This window comes from Phoxinus phoxinus, assembly GCF_949152265.1.
Source record: "Phoxinus phoxinus genome assembly, chromosome: 4".
Lineage (NCBI taxonomy): Eukaryota > Metazoa > Chordata > Actinopteri > Cypriniformes > Leuciscidae > Phoxinus > Phoxinus phoxinus.
The window spans coordinates 19,866,669-19,890,009 of NC_136879.1; the positions used below are offsets into that span (position 1 = coordinate 19,866,669).

Sequence of the window (23,341 nt, forward strand, 5' to 3'; positions counted from 1 at the left end):
AAGCATTCAACGGCCCTGTAGTATAAAGTCAAAATAATGCTGTCTGTATACATTTGAATTTGAACTTACTTTACAACCATTAAAAAAAAGTATGTTCTATGTAGTATGAATGTAGTATGAATGCATTTCGGACGTACTCCGCCATGTTGCTATTGTCACATGACCTACCAGCATCAGTTGTGTCGCTTTACTGGCATGCCATTCACAATTCCTCTCCCGTGGCCTCATAGAATAGTAAAGTGTCCATCGAATGCACACTTGCCGGAATTTGTGGGTAATCCGGGTACTTTTTGCAAACTATTTTTCAAAAAGATCTCTGTTGGCGAGCTGTTTTTCGTATACTATGTAGGGAAGTATTCTATTTCAGACGCAGTGTAAGAGTCCTCGAACAGAACTCAACAAAACTAGATGTGTGACAATTTACACATTTTTGCAACACAGAGAACTTCCTATGCACATTTAACTTGTTACATTTCCAATAGACCTACACTATTTTCACTGCCTTTTTCGCTTTCAAGTAAAATTTTTGGCTAATAATGCATTTGAATCAAACTATGGTTCATTTATTTCTTTTACTGAACTATACTAATTATTTCCATATTTATGCTTGTCATGCACAACAATCCCTCATTTGTGCAAGTCAGTTTAATGAGGAAGTGCTCCACTAGAGGAAGGATGCAGCTTGTACACTCGTGTGCTGCTTCTGCAGTCTTACAACTAAATCTTCTGAGAACACTGTGAACGGTTTGACTTGAAGCGGTAAGGCCAATTTTAATGCTGTAAATTATGACATTTGACAAAAACATTTGAAATGTAGTTTTCTTCACTAGCACATATTTTATATATGCACTGCCAAAGTATTTGCAAACAAATATAGAATAGTATATAGGAAATTTTGCATGCATAGCATTTATATTAATGCTCAAGTTTTTTTGTGTGCAGATCTGTGGAAGGCATGTTTAAAATGCAGATCATTTCAAGCTGTACAATCCTCTCTGTGTTTGTATTAAATATGTTGTGTACAGGTACGTATTACATGTTTTACAGTAACATTTAAGTTTAAATATTTGTATTAAATTTGAAAATAAAAATATTTTAATAAAACTATACCTGACACTCCTCAACCATCACTGCACTTCTATGAGTTAAATATTTGTACATCATATACACTACATGTGAACATGTTTTGAGCATGAACAGGCAACTATTATTTTAAGATATGAGATGTCCTGTGTCCAGGCATTTCATCACTTTCTTCTGTTATTCAAGGCAATGGAAAAAAGGACTGGAAAATCACCTTCAATCCGCCAGAAATTACTGCAGTTCCAGGATTATGCTCTCTGATTTCATGCACCTTCACCTATCCAAAAGAAGCTAAACCTATTGATAACGTTCAGTGGATAGTATGTAGAAATGGTCAATGTAAACAAGACAGAATAATTTTCAAGGGGAAAGTGAGTACACAAAATAAAATCAAACTGGAAGAGATGGAACGGATTAAGATGCTTGAACCTGATCTGACCAAAAACAACTGCAGCTTCATCATGAAAGACATAACAGCAGAAGATGAAAATGAATATGCATTTAGAGTGGAGGGGCAGAATACACATAAAAGCACATATAAACCCACAGTTAAAATCATCATTCAAGGTAATGCTTGCTTGTGTTTGGCAAAGTTTAAAAGGTCCTGCCTTTTTCTCTAGTCTGATGTTCTCTTTCAGTTCTCAGTTGTTTCAGAGGGATGTTCTGCTCACTGCACACGTTCTGATGTTATGATTTCATAATCTCAGCAGAGGAACTATGCTGGACATGATCTCTTAAAAATAAGGAAAATTAAACACATGGCTGTGCTCTGCTTATCACACTAGTTTTTTTCTCTTCATCTTAATAAAATATGCATTTGATCTGAATCTGTCCTCAAAGAATGACTCAATTATTTACACAGTGGAAATCTGCAATGTCTACATTATGTTGTGTACTCTCTTTGCAGACGAGCCTATAATGGATATTCCTCCTCTCAGTGAAGGAGTGGAAGCCAATCTGACATGTTCAGCTCCTTTTCCATGCCCGGAAACTCCACCTGAAATAACATGGTGGATCAAGACAAGACGAGGAAATATCACCAACCTCAAGGATGTCAACATCACTCTGATCACCTCCAGAAGCCTCTACCTCTCAACTTTGCACTTGACTCCGACCTCCAAATTGCACAATGCCACTGTAGGATGTGACGTGATCTATGGAAACAAAACCATCAGTGCCTGTAAGACTCTAGAAGTAACATGTGAGTACAAATATACACATTTAACCAAACTTATTGAAAAAGCATGTTTCTTTGACAATTGCTAAAAACTAAAATTCTGAAGTTTAGAAGAGTGTAGGCGTCACTGCTGAGAACTTCCTTCTTCCATCTTCTACCATTGATCAATGAGTAGAACTAAAATTATTTATTTCCTGCTTACTGTGTCACTATGGTGTCAAAACCAATGCAGTTGCTTTTTTTCAGATCTACAGACTCTTCGAATTCTGGGCGATGACAAAGTGATGGAGGGTGACACTCTCCGCCTGAACTGCACTGTTGAGAGTCACCCACCGTCCTCTGATCCTGTATGGAGTTTCAATGGAACTGCAGATAAAATCAGGAACCACACGTCTGCAGAAAATCTCATGATTACCAATGTGAGAAAGGAGCATGCTGGGATATACGTCTGTGAGATGACATATATGAACGAGACTTTGAATGCATCCATCACTATCAATGTCATTCGTAAGTAGAACCAGATTCCACATGAAATGTTTTGGTAACCTAACAATGTCACAGACTTACAACATTAAAATTACGAAATTGACAACATGTCAGCAACTGTTGAAATACTGAACTGTGACACATCTAGGAAAGTTCATTGCGGTTTGCAGTGGGCAGCCCTAAAGTTTGAATATATGTCTTTAGTCATTCTAACATAATAACATTTATTACATGCTAGGTGAATTGAAAATAAACGAGTCCATCACTCCTGGAGTTGAAAACAATCAGCCGAATTCCACCCAAAAAACTACAGGTAATACTCAGCAGTTTATACACTTTAGACTTTGTATGTTTATTTCAGGCCAATGTTCCTAGATTGACAAGTTTTCTGATCCTTGAACAACATTCCTCTCAATCAATCAGATTTTAGCAGTAGGTTTAGGGTGTGGGTTAAGTTTAGGATTTCAGGAACATTCAGAACATTGGACATTTTCTTAAATTAGTAACAATTCTGTGTTTTTATATTTAAGTTATAGAATATTTCAAGAAGATATTGAACATCTCAACGATGCTCACATTTGTGGCAGGAATGGCATGTTCAGCATTCATCTTCTCAATGATTTTATGTTGTTGGGTGTCTTGCCACAGGTAGGCCTGCCATTTACTCCTTCTCCTAAAAGCTGCCTAAAAGTCCATCAAACATAATTTGTAATTTGTATGTAGCGTTTAGAACATTTTGCACTGTCAGCTTCAAATCTCGAGCCTTAATCCCTAAATATATTTTCTTAACAGAGGCAAAAGTCATAAAGTGCTGACAGACAATCCGGACACTGATATCAATTTGGAGGTAAGACAGATCCAAATATTTTGTTGAAACAGAAGTTGAAACGGAAACATCACTTTCGTGGTTTTGTGGTTTAGCCCAAATGTTCTGAAGAGACATGATCGCTTCAAATGATGAACAGATTGAATTTAGGCATTTATTTACATGAACATTCATCACCATAATGATGAGTTGATGAAAATTACACTATTTTCTTCTAGAGCTGCAGTCAGCGGCGGCCTTAAGCATCTGGGGGCCCGTTTCAATAACTAATATGGGGCCCTAACGTTACCCACATAAAACATAAACATAATAGAGCAGAGAAAGCAAGGATTCCTGTTGGTTTGCATCAATGGTATATTATTTTATTACGTGCACTTTCCGCTTCATGAACAGGCAGCTCAACATATAAATAATCCAACCTTACTTGATTAAAACTGTATACAATTAAATTCGGCCGCAGCTGTCGCCGGTAGGGTTACAGATGCTGGACCAAAGAAAGAGGTCACTTTTGGTAGACTGAAATAAAGCTTTTATTTTGTTGTCTAATATCTTTTGTTTTTTAGCACCACTGGCATATGTACGTTTAATTTCCTCTTAAAATTATGTTCCTGCTTAAACGGTAACCTAACGGCAAAAAAGGCAAAGTAAACATAAACTACCGATATTATACATCAGATTGCTTAAGCCGTTCGCGGGGGTGGTAAACTTCGCCATGGTAACCGCGGCGCGAGATCGACCAATCAGAGACGTCAGTGTTTTGCTTAGAATTGTGGGTAGTGTAGTATTTCTCCAGAAGATCGCAAATAACAAGGTTGAGTTCATACCTTGTGGCTTTTATAGGAGCAGAAAAAACTTTAATTTCACAACCTCGTAGCTCGTTGTCAATCTACCTTGGATGGTTTAGACATTATGCCTGAAAATCAATATCCTGTGGAGAAAATGATTGGGATTTTGCTGGTCTTTTGGGGCCCCCCTTGGAGGGCGGTGCCTGTTTCAATTGAAACGGGTGAAACATAGGTAAGGCCGCGTCTGGCTGCTGTACAGCCAAAACAAACTTTGTTGCATTATTTTCCTGTTATCACTGTAAAGCTGCTTTGAAACAATCTGCATTGTTGACTGACTGACTCAAGCATGTTCACACAACGTGTGAGAACTAATGAGGATCAATCTTGTGTTACGCAGCACGTTTGAGGTTCAGCAAGAACCAATGAGGTTCATTCTCGTGTTATGCAGCACGTTTGAGCTTCTGCAAGAACCAATGAGGTTCATTCTTGTGTTACGCAGCACGTTTGAGCTTCTGCAAGAACCAATGAGGTTCATTCTCATGTTTCGCAGCACGTTTGAGCTTCAGCAAGAACCAATGAGGTTCATTCTCGTGTTACGCAGCACGTTTGAGCTTCTGCAAGAACCAATTAGGTTCATTCTCGTGTTACACAGCACGTTTGAGCTTCTGCAAGAACCAATGAGGGTCATTCTTGTGTTATGCAGCACGTTTGAGCTTCAGCAAGAACCAATGAGGGTCATTCTCATGTTACGCAGCACGTTTGAGCTTCTGCAAGAACCAATGAGGTTCATTCTCATGTTTCGCAGCACGTTTGAGCTTCAGCAAGAACCAATGAGGGTCATTCTCATGTTACGCAGCACGTTTGAGCTTCTGCAAGAACCAATGAGGTTCATTCTCGTGTTACGCAGCACGTTTGAGCTTCTGCAAGAACCAATGAAAAGTATGGATGGATGTATAGATATGAATAAAAGCTTAAATTCAATCTGTATATAAAGCGATCGTGTCTCTTCAGAAAATTTTGACTAAACTGCTCAATTTATATGGATTAGATTTACGATTTCTTTAGAACTTTTTGAGGTAAGTAATTAATGACAATTGTTTATTTTTATTTTTGGGCGAACTAACCTTTTAATGTAAATAAATAAATCAATAAAAATAAGGATATGTTCTGTATGTATCAGACAGTACAGACAGATGTTGCTCAAAATGGAACCAATGAGCAGACACCGCTTCATGGACAGCTTGATGGAGAGATCACAGACACAGCAGCACCAACAGATGGAGCAGAGGACGGTGAAGCAGTCGAGATGCAAGCAGGAGAGGAGGACTACGCCAGCATCGACTACTCCCTTCTAAAGAACAGAGCGCCTGAAGAGGGAGAGAGGGAACCTACAGGCACAGAATACGCTGAGATCAACAGGGACAAGAGAGGAGATGGGAAGCAAAGGGAGGCCCTTCAGGATGGAGGTGACCAGATTGAAACACCCAACCAGAAACAGATGGAGGGAGAGGAGGAACTTTATTCTAATTCTCAGGTGCTTAAAAGTTAAGGAGCTAAAAGTCTTAACTACACACAACAACATTTTGTTTTGTAAGGTACGATGTTTAACCCCTTATCAAGCGCCCCTATTTTTGAGAATTTTCTGAAAACGGCATACCCAAATACAAATGTCTGTAGCTCTTAAACCCTATGGTCCACATTCATAATTCTTGTATTTTTTTAAACTAGACAATTGAAACTTTGTTACCCAAGATTCAATTTTAACTCAAAGTTGAATAGGAAAAGAGTAAAACAAGGTAAATTGACATGAAAGTGACTTACGATTTCTTTGAATGAACTTAACTTAGGGAAAAATTGATCAGACTTTTATGTCAAAGGCCTGAAAACACCATAAAGATAAAATTGAATGTCTGGACATGTTTTGAGTCAAATTTGAGATTGATACTCCCAAAAATGTAGTTTCTGTAAGCTTTTATTGATGAAAAGTATAGGCGTCCTTTCCAAAAACCTATTTGGAGACTCCAAATGGAGACCTGTTACCAAATGACATAAGAGTAAACAGTACATACTACATGCATGCATATCAATTCAAGACTGTTTTGCCCATCAAACCACACAATAAAAAACTATTTCAGCAAAACATTTTAACATTTTAACAAAATACCCTTTATTTTGATCAATTCTAATAGCAAAAACAGTGAAATAAAACGTCTATCATTAAACGTATAGCCTAGACATTCCAGAAGTGACTGTTTTCCAACTAGTGTATAAAATATATTTATATATATAAAAAATAGTTTTAGAACATTTGTAATTAGAACAGTGTTTTTTACTCAAATAAATTACAGTAAACGGATTATTACAATGGTTATCCTATTACTTTCTGCTGCTCTTCGTCGCTTCTTCTCTCCACCTTCTTCAAAACACCACCAAAGTATTCTGTAGTCGACGATCAATGGTAGAGATGTTCAGATATAAGCTTTGGATTAAATCCGTGTGTTTATATACTGTCTATGGTTTATTCGAACTCCGTGGGCAAAACAATGTAAAACAACGCTATGTGTGTGTATGTGTCGGCGCACTATGTGTGTGCGCACTTGCGTGTGGAATGGCGAAAGCGCACGTGTGAATGAAAAGTTTGCGCTTTGTTCTTGTATTACACGTTTCATGCAAGCAGATTCGTCAATCACTGCATCGATGTTGGTTGGTCAATACTACCATCAATCAAAACTTTGCTGACTAGACATTGGCTGGCTTTATCCAGGCTTTTATCCAGTTGAAAACCGAGGAGCGCGATTGACAGTTCGCGCAGCCGGTATAATGCTCCCTTTATTTTTCAGTCAATAACAAAGCCTGTGATTGAAGGATAGACACGAGGGAGGGCTCAATTTACCCGGAAGATTCCAAACTACGGGGGAGATATGGCTTTTGAACGTTGGAATCGATATTTCATTGAAAATGAACATGATGGATTACTCTAACTCAAAACGCTCATGTAAACAAAGGAGGATATTTCGTTTTTTTCCCTATTTTGTTGTTGTTTTGGATTAAACAGTGGGATGCATTTTGAAGAGTAGACCCTTACATTGAAATGTATGCTGGTGTTTATTGGATTCGTCCGAACTGATCTGAACCATACGCGATCAAAGATAAGTATTGCCGTTCATTGTGTTCATGTTTACAAGGTCAGTCAGTCAGCATTTAATTTAACCCTTTCCTCTCTGGTGTATTGATTGCAAAAACAAGCTCAGAACATGATTCTTGAGTGTTTTAGCTTTCAAATGATGCATAGTTTATGATAGTTGATTGAATATTTGTTATAAAACAAAGCCGATAAAAAGTAATAAAAGTTTAGCCACGCCCCTTCGGCCCGCCCGCGGGCCGGTGCTTGATAAGATAATGTATTACTTTAGAGCTTTTATCTCTTATGTGTCTATCAAAAATTGCTGGTGATTGCAACATAATACAGAATGTTTCATTAGATTAGTCTCCAACATTGTTTTTATTTTATAAATTGCGGGGATAAAATTACATTGTTTTTCATTTCTTCCTTCCATTTTTTTTTTTTGCATGTGGTTTTAAATATGTATTTAAGGAAGTTTCTGAGCTACCTGCAACTGCTGCAAATATATGTTTTAGTCAATAAAAAAAGTTTCTGGTGATAGTTGCCTTCTCCCTTATTATTTATACAATGGTATATAAACTGGAAAATAGGAAAAAAAGAAAGGGAAGTGTCAAAATCAGAATTAATTCAGCATATTTAAATTGTTTACTGTTATATTGAGTTATTATTTGTCAATTTGTTAAGCTGAAACTCAGTATCTCAATGAAACGTTGGATTTGCAGTCAAGGTTAGTTCTAAGGCTTCTTTCAAGTCACACTTGACCTTAAGTGTCATCTGGAAATTGTGAAGTAAAGAAGTGTTGCAGTAATTTAACAGAGTCTCACTGTATCAAGCAGGGCGGGGGCTGACACAAGCCCAAGTTGTTTAACCTAACAACTTGTTTAACCACCCTAGGAGTTAACCCCAGGGAAAGTACTCAAACATTGAGTAGAGCACACAGGTTTAGAATTAGGCAAGAGACACGAATACAAAAATACAAATGTTTATTAATACAAAGAGGATTTAAAATGTTGGACACTAAAACCAACAAGGGACACTAAAACCCCACTTCAAACAAAGCAAAAAGAACAACATATGCCAGCCAACTTGATATGTAGCAGTTATGTGTATATGTAAAACAAAAATGAAATACCAGCAGGGCTGAGGCTCCCAATGGAAGGAATCAATGTGGAGTTTGCTTTTACGAAGCACACATCCACACACACTGTGCAGTCTACTCACACGATCACACACTCAAAGTGTACACTGCACACGATAAAGGACCACCACCACAAGGAGGAAGAGCAATCCACCCGTAGGACCCCAGCTCCTGCGGACAAATAAGCAGCTTTAACTATGTACATAGAAATAACAATATAGAGATCACTAATAAAACCAGTCCTCACGACATTGAATGTCAATAACAAACTAAAATAAGGAGAAAAACCATTAAAGCTTAGAAATATCAATTAGTTGGTCACCTGAGATTACTACAAAACAATTTTAACTCAGTAGATGTTCACACAAATAGGATTGCACTAAATAGATGGTTGATCACATGCATCTTGAGTTATAAGCAGTTAATTGGTTTTACAATAATAAAGATGAACGAAAAGAAAAAAAAACAAATCAATTCAACCAAACAAATTGTACTTTCACAGAATTAGTAACAGAAAACACACACAAAAAAAGGTTTAAATAAAAAAGAAGCGGAGGAGCTAAATAGTCGTCCCACACTAGTCAGAAATATGAAGCAGGGCAATAAACCGCCACGATAAGAACCAGACGAGCAGTCCCCTTTATTTATGGTGATGATCGCGTCAGAGCGGCTGTAACCCGCAGCACTTAAACAGCGCGAAACAGCAGCAGACAATCACGGCATAGAACGAGAGGGAGAATCCTATAGCGAACACAAACGGAGATGTTACCAATCATAATACTATCCCCACTCCCAGTCATAGTTACGTTTGAACACTTACCATCAGGATATCACGCCAGATAGCACGCTTAGACACGGATTGGTCAGTCATGCCCACCGATAACGCAATGGGATACAGGGAATCATGCCTATTTAGTACCCGAAAAGAATGTTAAACCCACACAGCCATTCCAGCACTACTGTATATAAACAAGCTCTTAACAATACACATACCTGTGAGGTGAACAGTCATCGATTCCACTAAGCAGTACGAAGGGGCACCAGCACCAACACTGCACTGATTAATAAAAACGATTTCAAGTAATGCATACCAACAATTCCTAAAATTATCGCCTATTAAAAGCATAGCACGCTTACCTACAACCACCATCAACACGAGCAAAACAAACGGGGAAATCGGACGTGACGCATCCCAGGTAACATCCAATCAGTCTTTAAATGGAAGATACTACTTGCTGATAGGCTAACGCTGCTGTCAATCACCTAATCTCGTTACACGTGGAAATGGAGCAGTGGCGCTAGTGTTAATAAACGTCTCCTGTGCGCCACACCGGCCTTGTGTCCCATGGAGGCTCCAGATAGATAAAAGGAGGATTGACTACAGTGAAGGACGACTGCCGCATAAAAACATAATAAAACACAAAATAAAGACCAGGCCTGGTCCTCTCTCATCCTTCACTGTCGTCATTAGCAATCGCGGCATCGGCCTCACTCTATTACTATGGCTTGCCACACACACACACATAGACCCAAGGGGTAATCCATCCGCCGGAAACTGAAGCCTCCCCGGGAGCCGCCATTGTGGCAGATCTTCACCTGCTGTTAGCATTCCATTGACTCCCATTCATTTTGGCGTCACTTTGACAGCGAATAAGTTTACATCTGAGGCGTTTAAAGACTCCATTTGTCCATTATTTATTTCTAAAGAAACTCGACAATGTATAAAAGGCTCCATTACCTTGTACCTTACGTTATGGCCCCGTAGAAGCCGTTTTTGTAAAAAAAAAAAATAGGCTAACGATTGCGTCATAATGCGACTCTCTGTCGCACTGTAGAGAAATTACCGTGTAGACCGGCGGAGAAGCTCGCAAGCAATCGGGAGGACGTGGAGGCATAAAGTCTGATAAAGTCAAGGGAGAAGCCCATAGAGAGTGATAAAGTTGCTCCCGCTGCTAGCTCATGGACAGCTAATGCAGGGTTGCCAACTTCGGGGCTTTGGCTGGAGTGAGACTCTGTAAAATTTCAGTACGCGTGAGCGGAGAAAGTTTTTGGTAACCCTAATTTAAAAAATGTCAGTCCTTGTTTACTTAATATAAACCCTGATGTATGCAAAAAAATAATATCTTGGGGTTTTATTTTTATAACCTACAGGTCATCATCAGAGGTTATTTAAGCCAAATTCTAGTCGTGTTTGCCGCACGTGTTCACAACCGGTCAAACAAAGATGTTTTCTTTGAACGTTCCCTGCAAGTTATTTTAGAGTTTTATTTTATAACCATGTAAACTAATTAAAACGCTTCAGATTATACCAATAGGCTACAGAGATCATCCTAATGCGGAAATGTATATTTAATTTTTAAACAAACTATATTATGCTCGGACACACTCGATCTCACTCGCGCACTGTCGAGCGCGCTCTCGGCACACAGACTGATTAGGGAAGGCTACGTCTGTATAGTGACAAGGCACATCATTTTATTATCTGCTTACCTTGATTGTCATCCAAACTTTCAAACGCGCATCAGCGGCTCCGACTCCGAACCTATGCTCCGAACTCTCTCTGAACTTCTCACACGCAACTGACCTATCACGTGCAAAGGTTTTCAGCGAATCAACGATCAGCAAATACTGCAGTGAGAACGTTGTTGGCAGATGTTACAGCTGTGGGCTCAGCTAAACTCCTCTCCTGTCATTAATACACTGTGGTCTAGTCAATAGTCATCAATAGAAAATTAACTGATTGAGAGGGGAGAAAAATGGATTTTGGCGTGACATTTCTTGCGTGTGCGTGAGAGCGTGAGATTGATGCTGAAAGCGTGAGTGTCACGCCAGATGCGTGAGAGTTGGCAACCCTGCTAATGCTCACGCTCTCCGTCTCAGTGAGATTTGGAAGGGAATGATTCAGATTTATCTCGGCACATCTTCTAGAAGACTGACAGCTGTCAGACACGTTGCTCACGTCACCAAGCTCAGTTTGAACCAGCGCAGTACACCTGGTGATCAGGAAGTGAGTGCTTCAAATGGGCTTCACTTTTCTACGTTGAAATCTATGGGGTCGCTGTGTCCATCTTATATACTGTCTATGCATAGACCTCAACATGTAACCCACAAACCTTAATAACTGTGACAACAGCAAATAACCAAAACAAGTACAGAGTAACAGTGGAAAAGTAACAGTGTGGTCACCAGCAACAGCATTAATAAAGTATTGAAACAGCAAAAACTAAAATAATGAAACAAAATAATAGAATAAAATGATCCAAAAACTGAAAGTGCATAATTTATTTATGCTGCAATGCATGCTGGGAACTCACAAACCTTTAAAAGATTAACAACATTGTTCAATGGGAATTTAACTACTCTGTCTGCTGGAATATTGTTGGTCTAACATGGGACAATAATTTAAATAAAAATTCCTTATATTTGACCAACGTTGTAAGGCCTGTATGTTTGATCAAAATAAATAGCTTTTTATATACAGTGCATGCAAACTATGCTCAAGTGGATCATGACCATTGTTTTCCTTACATAGGCATCATACAAATATCAGATGGGTGAAATTTGCTGATTCCTCAAGAATTGTAAATCACTTGACGTGCTGGTTGCTCCTCTGTGATGACGTGTGTGTGTGTGTGTGTGTGTGTGTGTGTGTGTGTGTGTGTGAGAGAGAGAGAGAGCAGGATTAGGCCTTAGATAACAGGATTAGAATGTTCCACACACTACTGAGAATCCTTAAATAGCCCGTGAGAGTGTCAGTGTCTCATTCATCTTGGTGTGGTTTGATATTTTCTGTGGTCCACGACACTCGCTGTCATCCTGAATTATCTGAAATAAGGTACGTGTTTGGATGGAAACGGAAATCCACTTAAAGTGGTTATTTTATTCTCAAAATTGCATTGCTCCTAATTACATTCACTAATTACAGTACATTGTACTTTATGGAAAGTAACATGTTAGTAAGTAACTTTTTATCTAAGGGTTTATCTTTCTTCTAGTACTTTACGTTTGTCATGCAGGTTTTGAACTTCAAAATGGCATTTTATGCTCTGGGATTGCATTTGCCTTCTTAATTTGCAATGTTTAGAATGCCTTAACTAAAATACTAAAATATAAAATAGTTAATTATAGTTTATATTTGAATATATAAATACATTTTTTAAATATTATAACTTGATCAAAGTACAATAAAAACATTAATATTGTGAATTTTAAAATAACCGGTTTAATATATTAAAATGTAATTTATGACTGTAGTGGCAAAGCAGAATTTTCACCATCATTAGTCCAGTCTTCAGTGTCATGGACTATCACTTTTTATTAATCGAATGTCTCCCTGAATACAAGTATTAAAGGTATAGTTCACCCAAAAATTTAAATTAGCCCATGATTTACTCACCCTGAAGCCATTCCAAGCTTGATAATGGGAGTGAATGTCTGTTTGACGTCAGTTAAAGCACATCTATTCATGATAAAAGTGCTCGACACGAATCTGCGGTGGTTAATTAAGGCCTTCTGAAGTGAAGCGATGCGTTCATGTAAGAAAAATATCCATATTTAAAACTTTATCGACTAAAAAAAACGAACTTCGGGCAGACGGCCGTAGAATTTACGCCAAAAGAGTAACACTTAAACTTGACGCACAACGTAAGGCATGCAATTGACGCCTCTCGCAGTTCAAACAAACAGGGCAACTGCGTTCGTCATTATATTGTGCGTCAAGTTCAAGTTTTGGCGTAAGTTCTTTTTGCGTAAATCGATGTGTACCCGTCTGCCGGAAGCTAGTTACAGTATTTTAGACGATTAAGTTTTAAATATGGATATTTTTCTTATAAGAACGCATCGCTTCACTTCAAGGCCTTAATTAACCCCCGCATATCCATGTCGAGCACTTTTATCATGAATAGATGCGCTTTAACTGACGTCAAACAGACATTCACTCCCATTATCAAGCTTGGAAGAGCCAGAACATTTTTGTATATAACTCCGATTGTATTCGTCTGAAAGAAGAATATCACACCTAGGATGGCTTCAGGGTGAGTAAATAATTGTCTAATTAAAATTTTTAGGTGATCCCTTTCATTTCTTTAAAAAAAACCTGAATTGTATCTGATTACATCCAGCACATAACTCTTACACTGCAGTTGAACACTATACATGAAGTGTCTTCTGTATTTGTAGTTTAGTTGTCATTTTACAGACATGGCTGATGTGTTGAGGAGTCTGAACCTGCTGGAAACGCTAAAGGAGTCCATTGAGAAGAACAACATATCGGATATAAGAGATGCCATGGAGGACATGCTGATCAGCAGAATCAACATTGCAATCGCTGGGGAGAGAAACGCAGAAAAAGCCACTTTTATCAACTCACTTCGAGGGCTGAGCCAAGACGACGAAGGCTCAGCCCGCTCTCCATCATCCGCTGCCCCAGAGGAACTAACCGTATTCCCGAACCCCAAACATCCTGACTATCGCCTCTTCGATCTGCCACCCATCTCTAGTGATCCCACTTTTCAGGCCGAGGATTATATAGAGCGTTTCAAAGCTATGCGGTACAACGCCATCATTATCACATTCACAGAGAGTCCTAGTGTTAACAGTGTGGTGGTGTGGAGGGAAGTAAGGTCGCTGCAGAAAGAGGCAGTTTACTTTGTCTTATTAGCGTCGGTGAAGGATACAGAGAAAACACTGGAGGTGAAGAAAGCAAAAAGCTTAGAAGTGCTCAAGGCAGAAGGTGTTCCTCTCCCCAAGGTGTTCCTGGTACAACCTTCCGCTTTGGAGAAGTTGGACTTTCTAACGTTTTTAGAGGTCATGCGAGGTGACCTCCCAGAGATCAGGGCGCATGCTCTTCTTCTGGCACTTCCAATATTTTCCAAATCCTTGGTCACTCAGAAGAAAGATGCCTTCAAGGCACTGGTGTGGGCTGCTGCCTCATTATCCGGTGGCGTTTCTGCCATTCCCGTACCCCTGGTGGCCTCCATGGTGGACGCTACGGTGGGCGTACGGATTTTGACGAAGGCTCAGATCTCACTTTGCCTGGACGACGAGTCTCTGCAGCGACTGGCGAGGCAGCGGGGTCTCGACCTAGCCAGGCTGAAGGCTTTGCGGACCTGCGCTCTCTCTGTGGAGGTCAGCAAGAGTGAAGTTAAAAGACGGCTCGCGGAGGCCGAGAAAGACACCAGCACTGCAACCACCAGACTTGTGGAGCTAGCCATGCCGAGACACGCCAGATCCGTCAGCAGATCTTTCACCGTTATGCTACAGGCGCTCAATACTGCTATTGATGATATGGGTGCTGATGCTGAGAAGGTGGTTACTATGGTAACAGGAGAGGGACAGTAGATTGAGCAATACACAAAATCACGGGCTTTTCCCAAATCACGGAAGTGACCTCGACGTCCAGGTTAGCGGTAGTATAAGCCATCAGGCAAGTGTTATTTAAATAAACTCCTGATGTACTTACAAACTTTCCAATGCCTCATTTTATGAGTACAGAACCTATTTATACTACTGTAGAAGTTTGGTACCATTCCAGGCATTATTAGTGGGGTAATTTACGAGATACAACCTTGGATCCATTAACGCCTGCACTAAGTCATTCCGCTGATTTCTCTAAATAAGCTCTAACGTAATATTTAATGTTCGACCAAGGGAAAAAAACTTCTGGGGGGTGTTTGGCTCGAGGTCATGGTGCAAAGGACCCTAAGTTGAAATTACTCCGAACCATCGCTTTAAGGCAGGGGTTTTCAAAGTGTGGGGGAGTGGCGGCGAGTGGTAAAAATTATAGCCTAATAATTCATTAGTTTAAATTAATAAATGTAAAAAGTCAAATTGTTATTATTCTTAAATGAGGTTTACACTGCAGGACTTGATGCCCAATTCTGATTTGTTACCTTTATCAGATTTTTTGACCGTCCGAACACATTCTTTCAATTATATCCGATTCATGTTACACTTGCCATCTGAAACATCGTGCATGCTTAAAGGGTTAAATTCTCTTGCACAGATGGACGAACGCGAAATATGCTTGATGCTAACTCCACCATATGCAAAGTTTGCCAAATATCACCATGATTTTGAGGTGGAAGTGGCATCATTGCAGCCTGCGCATGTGCTTCAGTTATTGTGTGCGAGAGAGATCTCAGGACTGGCGGGAGCATATTGTGTTTAAATGTTGGCTTTAACGAGGAGCAGTGAGTCTGAAATTTTAGGATGAGCAAGCCAACCTTTGATATGTTGATATGCGTTAACGTTTGTCCACATTCCTCTCCGACGATGTTTCGGCGGACCATCCGTCCCTTTACAGATGCGCGTCGGGGTTGCTCTCGTCATTTAACCGCCTCATAAAATCCGATCTGCCGGTTTTTGCCAGTCGCAAATCGGAATTGGGTCTCATTTCACTGATAGACAGTGTAAACGAGGCCTAACTGCACTTTTCAGCACTTTTTATGTTAACACAAACAATGATAAAAGTGAGGAGTTAAGAGTCTGACATTGCTATTGGGTAAGTTGTGTCAAAAGGGAGGCCCACTGTCTTAGACTTTGAAAACCCCTGCTTTAAGGTAAATAGTACCCGGGCTTAAGTGTGGGACCCCCGGAGTTCGGCTGGTTCGCGGGTGAGGGTGGAGGCCCGAGCTGTGAAGGAGCTCTGGTTCTCCGAGTCAAGCAGATATTTAGGGATATAGGCTGTGACGGACAGAAGTATAGTGTGTTTAATGGATTGTACTGTTTTTTAACAACATACCAACTGCTCAGATGACGAAACATCTTTCCGGAAAAAACAACAACAACAACAACTTTTTAGAAGACAAAACTCCTTAAAACAGTTTTTGACGTTGTGAAAATGATATGATGTAAGACCAGTGCATGCCATTATAATGTCTGTAAAACTATCCCTCACAGCCTTGTCTGCTTTAAATTCAATATGGCATCTAACCTGACTAAGGTCAATAACAATATAATTTGTATTATTTTGTTGATTAATATGCATTACAATTTCAATGCAGTACATTTTTTATAGTTATGATACTGTAAAATGTTTAATAAAACTGTTTAATAATAAAATATTTGTATTTTATGAAATTAAAAACAAAAAACAAACAAAAAAGGAAATATATTATTATGGTAATAATACTATTGGACTGTGAAAAGTAGGTATAATCTTATCAGATCTACACAGATCACACTACACATTTTTTATTTTTTTAAAGTTGAGAAGTTTGCATCCCTGTGTGCATAAAAACTCAGATCAAGACTTGATTTACCATTAGCATGTTTTAGAGAAATGGTACATGTAAAAAAATGTCATTAAAGATCAGTTCTGTTTTCTTACATTGCCCTTTGTTGAACACATGAAACCAGATTTCATTTCCTTTTCATACTCCACAGCTGTGGTCATTCGGTTTTACAAAACAGTCAAAAGTTCAATTCGTTGTGCAACATCGAAGCCATTTGAATTACAGTAAGTATACATGAGGAAATGCAACAGGCCACAACACATGTTTTTCTCTTTAGTCACAGCCACAAACTAAACACTGATACAGGAAGCTTTACATACCCAATGACAATAATTAATGTTGTTTTGCAAATAGCAAGAATTAGTCAGTTTCAGAGTCTTATCATAACAATACTATATCAATGTATAATTTCAATTGAACAAACTACAGTATCAACATGTTCTCCTAAGTGGAGACAAATCTCCATGTGAGCAAGAACAAACACCATAACAAAACAACTGAAAGTGTCATTGTTAAGAAAGTGTTTCTGAATTGAATGAGTTCCTTTTAATTTATACCTTTCTAAAATTCAGTATACTCAATTGTACAAACCTCAGACTAAATGAAATACTCAAAAATAAACCTCACCCTCATGTCGTTCCAAACCAAGACTTTTATTAATCTTCGTAACACTAATGAAGATATTGTCACAAATGAGAGATTTCTGTCCCCTCCATTGTCAGCTATACGCAACTACCACTTTGGCGCTTCCAAAAGTTCATTAAGACTTCTCACTGAGCAGGATTAAGCACAACGAATGTATACTGTATACGATGACATGTTGTGACATGAATGTATACTGTTTCTTGAATTGAAACAGTAGATCCCTATGAAGCACACTGTGTGTGATCAATCGCAAGCGCCAGATTTTTTTTTTCACCAGTGTGACGATTTTCCCCCCACCAACGTTCTGCGTCACACAAGAATAAACCTCAGTGGTTCTTGCTGAAGCTCAAACGTGCTGCGTAACTCGAGAATGAACCTCAAGTCAAGTCAAGTCAAGTCACCTTTATTTATATAGCGCTTTTTACAATACAGATAGTATCAAAGCAGCTTCACAGTGATAACATGAAAATAATACAAAAAACAATTTCATCATCGTCCACCTTTAAGGCAGATCTATAATATTGTTGAATATTAAATGTCCCCAACTAAGCAAGCCAGAAGGTAAGGCAACAGCGGCAAGGAACCAAAACTCCATCAGTTGACAGAAGGGAGAAAAAAACCTTGGGAGAACCCAGGCTCAGTCGGGGGCCAGTTCTCCTCTGGCCAATGAGTGAACAGTGTATGATTATGATTCAGGAGCATTACAGGTCAGAAGTTCAGAATGAATCAGAGTATTTGTCCAGTTCCTGTTTGTTGAAGTCGGAGTGGAGAGGAGGAGAGACTGGTTGAACCTCATTGTTTCTTTTGGTTCATTTGGGTTTAAAAAATTCGGACAGTAGGCTAGGCCTAATACTGAAATGTTAGAAAGTATTTACAAGAACAATATTTCATCAAAGCTCAAAAAGACAAAGAGAAGAATAGTAAACACTTGTAATGGGCCGTTATTATGACAGCAATTATATACATTAAAATATAAACCAAGCAGCTTTATGTTTACACGTGCGCAGCGGATCCTCCAGGTGCCCTGCAAATTAATTTTTATGGATGTCCATGTAACGGGTAGCCAATAAGTTATAACTAATAAGAAGAGAATATTATTATTATCATTTCATTGTTTCCTGTAGTCTGTTATGGTGCAATACCGAAAGACTCCAGCAGGGGGTGGGACGAGTATAGAGAGTTCCCTTTCAAAAGCTACAATCGATGCTGCGCTGCTTAGCGCATTGGGAACGTCTTTAAACGTGACCTGCTGTGAAAATAGTGTGTAAACACGTCGATGGAATCGACCGGAAGTAATATAGCCTCGGTCGGTGACGTCATCGGCGCGCGTCATTGGCGCGCACCCGCGACGCGAGGCTATAAATAGATGAGCCGCAGGTGCATCGTCAGGTCTTTTTTCTTCAGAGACCTCTCTGTGTTGGTGTGCAAGCATCTATTTTCTCTCTCTGCTACAGATCTTGTTAGGAGTTATTTAGCTTTTTACCTGACAGTGTGCAGATTTTCTCTCTTTCTCATCTCTTAAACAATCTAAAAAGAGTTTCAAAAAGTAAAAAGAGAAATGAGTCAGCAAGCTAAGCGTTGTGTCCCTCCATGTTCTCGTCCTATGTCAGAACTGGATACACACGCTTACTGCTTTATGTGTTTGGGGGAGGAGCATGCGGCCGCTGCATTGGAGTCAGGAGAGTGCGAGCATTGTGAACTGTTCACAGTTAAAATGCTTCGTGCTCGTCTTGGCTACTTTCAGTCCGCACCCGCATTATCATCGTGGGGCTCCCGAATGGATTTGGCTGACGAGCAAGAGACGGGTCCGTCCTTTTCGCTTGCTTGTTCACCAGATCCACACGTTCCCTCGCGTGATCCCGAAGCGCACCCCGGTGCTTCTTCGGCTCACGCAGGGGACGATAATGAATCTCTTGGGTCTACGGACTTCGAGCAGCCAACCTCTGAGCGTTCCTCGCGCGACGATAAATCTGTCGAGGAACTACTCGAGGTGGTTACTCGCGCGGTGGCCAGGTTGCAGCTTGACTGGCCTCGCGAACAAGAGACCCCCAAACGCAGTAAGCTTGAGGATAGGTTTTTGTCCGGTGGCAGGGGGGAGGGACCTCAACATCAGTCTCTCCCCTTCTTCGAGGACCTCCATGATGAACTATCTAAATCATGGAGAAAACCATATACCTCTCGTGTCTTCGTGCCCTCGACGTCGACTTTTTCGACTATCGTGGGTGCGAAGGCGCGAGGGTATGCGGAGATGCCCCAGGTTGAAGAGACGCTCGCGAGCTATCTCTCGCCTGGGTCTGCATCTTCACTTAAAAAACCTACCCTCCCCTCGAAGCCGTGTAGAGTAACATCTTCGCTCGTGGGTAAAGCTTACCAAGCTGCAGGTCAGGCTGGTGCTGCGCTGCACACAATGGCTGTGTTACAGGCGTACCAGGCTGACCTCTTGAAGGACCTGAGTGCGGGTACTACGATAGACGAGGAAGCGTTTTCTGAACTGCGCCGAGCCACAGACCTGTCTCTCCGTGCCACTAAGCAAACGGCCCGTGCCATCGGCCGTTCTATGTCTGCTTTGGTTAGCACGGAGAGGCATCTGTGGCTCAACCTCACGGGGATAAAAGACAAGGACCGTGTCTTTCTTCTTGACTCCCCGGTTTCTCCCTCTGGCCTGTTTGGCGACTCGGTCAACACAGTAGTCACCAGGTTCAGGGAGGTTAAGAAACATGAGGAGGCGTTTGTTCAGTTCCTTCCTCGCCGCACTCAAGGGGAGGGGCCATCGGCCACCCAACCTCTCCCCGGCCCTTCAAGACCTAGGGAGGTGAAAAAGCAGAGCGTGGCGAGCCGAGCTCCCCCAACAAGAATTGGAGACAGGCTCGTCAGGCTCAGCAACCTCCCAAGCCAGACCTCAGGACTATCATCAACAGAAAGAAGAAGTCCTGATGGTCTGGCGCCCAGTCTGGTGGGGGTAGCCCCCCGCGGGACGGGGCGCGTATTATATCTAACCGCCTCTCCTCATTACCCCCACGAAACCTCTCCATCCCCGCCACCTCTGGTGCCTCGGGGGGCAGCGGTTTCCAGCGAAATGTTAGATGTTCCGTTACTTCCTGCTTTCATCCAGGACGCGGAACATCTAACATTCCATCAAAAGGAAGTGTTAAAGCTGATACCACTATCAGAGAGTCTGGCAGCGTGGGAACTTCTGCCAGGCATTTCTGCTTGGGTACTAAGCACAGTACAGATAGGATACAGAATCCAATTTATTCATCATCCTCCGCGTTTCAACGGCGTGGTCTCCACTTCCGTAAGACCGGAGCTGATGCATGTACTGTCACAAGAGCTACAAACTCTTCTGAGCAAAGAGGCCATAGAACAAGTTCCTCTGCCAGAGAGGGAGTCGGGCTATTACAGCAGATACTTCCTGGTCCCCAAAAAGGACGGGGGGTTGCGTCCAATCTTAGATCTTCGAGGCTTAAACCGTACAGTCAAAGCGCTCAAGTTCAAGATTTTAACCGTCAAGACGGTCGTGTCGCAAATACAACATCGCGATTGGTTCGTCACGATCGATCTGAAGGACGCATATTTTCACATACAAATATTGCCACAACACAGGAAGTTCCTGAGGTTCGCTTTCGGGGGCGAGGCTTACCAATTTCGGGTTCTTCCATTCGGCCTAGCCTTGTCACCCCGCACGTACACCAAATGCATGGATGCAGCTCTGGCTCCACTAAGACTCCAGGGCATTCGCATTTTGAATTACATAGACGATTGGCTAATACTAGCACATTCGCAAAGGATGGCGCTTCAACACAGAGACATTGTGTTAGCTCATCTAGTTTCTCTAGGGTTGAAAATCAACACCAAGAAAAGTGTTCTTTCTCCTGCCCAGAGAACGACTTATCTCGGAGTCGTTTGGGATTCGATCACGATGCGGGCACAATTGTCTCCCGCTCGAATCGAGACCATTCGGCTAACCATGGGCAAAGTCAGGTTAGGCCAAGATCGTACTGTTCGTCAGTACCAAAGAATGTTAGGTTTCATGGCCTCAGCATCCACGGTGATTCCTTTGGGGCTGTTGCACATGAGACCGTTTCAGTTGTGGCTAAAAGCCAGGGGATTTCATCCAAGGGCCAATCCTCAAAGGCAAATAAAAGTGACGCGCCGAGGGCTTCGTACACTATCTCTGTGGCTCAGACCCCGGTTCCTCGCCTTGGGTCCCACTTTAGGGGCGCCTTGTCGTCGCAAATTGCTAACGACAGACGCCTCCCTGATGGGCTGGGGAGCGGTCTTAAGTGGTCGTCCAGCTCAAGGGGAATGGGAGGGTCATCAGTTCGATTGGCACATCAACTGCCTCGAGTTGATGGCTGTATTTCTGGCCCTGAAATACTTTCTCCCTCAGCTGAGAGGCTGTCATGTCCTAGTGCGGGTGGACAACACAGCGGCAGTCTCTTACATAAATCACCAGGGAGGTCTGCGCTCACGCAATCTGAACAGAATAGCGAGGCAGATTTTTCTCTGGGCCCAGGAAAAGTTCCTGTCAATCAGGGCAGTTTACATTCCGGGGTATCTGAATGTGGGAGCGGATTTACTGTCCAGGCAGAAATTACCAATGGGGGAATGGAAACTCCACCCAGAAGTAATAAAACAGATCTGGACCAGATTTTACGAAGCGGAGGTGGACCTCTTCGCCTCCCATCAGACAGCGCAATGTCCCCTCTACTTCTCTCTGAGTCACCCAGCCCTCCTGGGTCTGGATGCGATGGCGCACACATGGCCCAAAATGCGCCTTTATGCGTTTCCTCCAGTGGCTCTGCTCCCAGGAGTTCTAGCCAGAGTTCGCCAGCAAGGGTCTTGCCTCTTACTGATAGCGCCGCGTTGGCCGAACAGAGTATGGTTCTCAGAGATAATATCTCTCCTCAACGGCTCGCCTTGGGCGATTCCGGAGAGGAGGGACCTTCTGTCCCAGGCGGAAGGCACGATATTCCATCCCAGGCCCGACCTGTGGAACCTTCATGTTTGGCCCCTGATGGGTACCAACTGAGGGACACTGGGCTTTCGCCTGCCGTTATTGAGACCATTCTAAGTGCTAGGGCCTCCTCCACTAGAAAGAGTTATGCCAACAAATGGGGTGTTTTTGAAAGGTGGTGTGTTGTACATAATGCAGATCCGGTCAACTGCCAGATTGCTTCAGTTCTGGATTTCCTGCAGGAAAAGTTATCAACAGGCACATGCCCCGCCACTCTCAAGGTTTATGTGGCCGCTCTTTCGGCTTGCCACGCCTTGGTTGACGGGGTCCCACTCGGGAGAAATCCTCTGCTCACTCGCTTCATTCGTGGGGCCAGAAGACTGAGGCCTTCCGTCAGAACCAAGATCCCTTCATGGGACTTAGCAGTAGTCCTCGAGGGTCTGGTTGAGACCCCCTTTGAACCTCTAGAGTCAGCGTCTGATAAACTTCTGACCCTAAAGATGTTTTTTCTTATGGCTATAACCTCTCTAAAAAGAATCGGGGACATGCAGGCTCTGTCAATATCGCCACCCTGCTTAGACTTTGCCCCAGGAATGGTGAAAGTGATTTTGCATCCTCATCCTGATTACCTGCCTAAGGTACCATTCTCGGCTGTGCATCCGGTCACTCTAGAGGCCTTCTGCCCTCCACCGTTCATAACGCCGGAGCAGGAGAGATCTCACAGACTGTGTCCAGTCCGTGCTCTTCAGGCCTACGTCCACCGCACTAGCCAGTGGCGTAAGTCAGAGCAACTATTCGTTTGTTATGGGGGCAGCAACAGAGGTGCTGCCGCCACTAAACAGACCATGTCATATTGGGTCAGGGATGCTATTGCTCTTGCCTATGA

The 23,341-nt window shown here is 41.7% G+C and overlaps 2 protein-coding genes across 2 annotated transcripts; both read left to right on the forward strand.

The window, feature by feature from the left end:
- Positions 1 to 647: 647 nt before the first annotated feature.
- Positions 648 to 8,018, forward strand: LOC306996688 (sialic acid-binding Ig-like lectin 14). The gene is made up of 10 exons (XM_079609453.1): positions 648 to 759; positions 943 to 1,025; positions 1,270 to 1,650; positions 1,991 to 2,284; positions 2,507 to 2,767; positions 2,985 to 3,059; positions 3,277 to 3,394; positions 3,539 to 3,593; positions 5,538 to 5,976; positions 7,754 to 8,018. Exons 2-9 carry the CDS (start codon positions 956 to 958, stop codon positions 5,904 to 5,906), a joined length of 1,623 nt encoding a protein of 540 aa, XP_079465579.1. The 5' UTR covers positions 648 to 759; positions 943 to 955; the 3' UTR covers positions 5,907 to 5,976; positions 7,754 to 8,018.
- A 4,346-nt stretch (positions 8,019 to 12,364) lies between these two features.
- Positions 12,365 to 17,494, forward strand: irgq2 (immunity-related GTPase family, q2). The gene is made up of 2 exons (XM_079610690.1): positions 12,365 to 12,454; positions 13,798 to 17,494. Exon 2 carries the CDS (start codon positions 13,819 to 13,821, stop codon positions 14,956 to 14,958), a length of 1,140 nt encoding a protein of 379 aa, XP_079466816.1. The 5' UTR covers positions 12,365 to 12,454; positions 13,798 to 13,818; the 3' UTR covers positions 14,959 to 17,494.
- Positions 17,495 to 23,341: the final 5,847 nt, after the last annotated feature.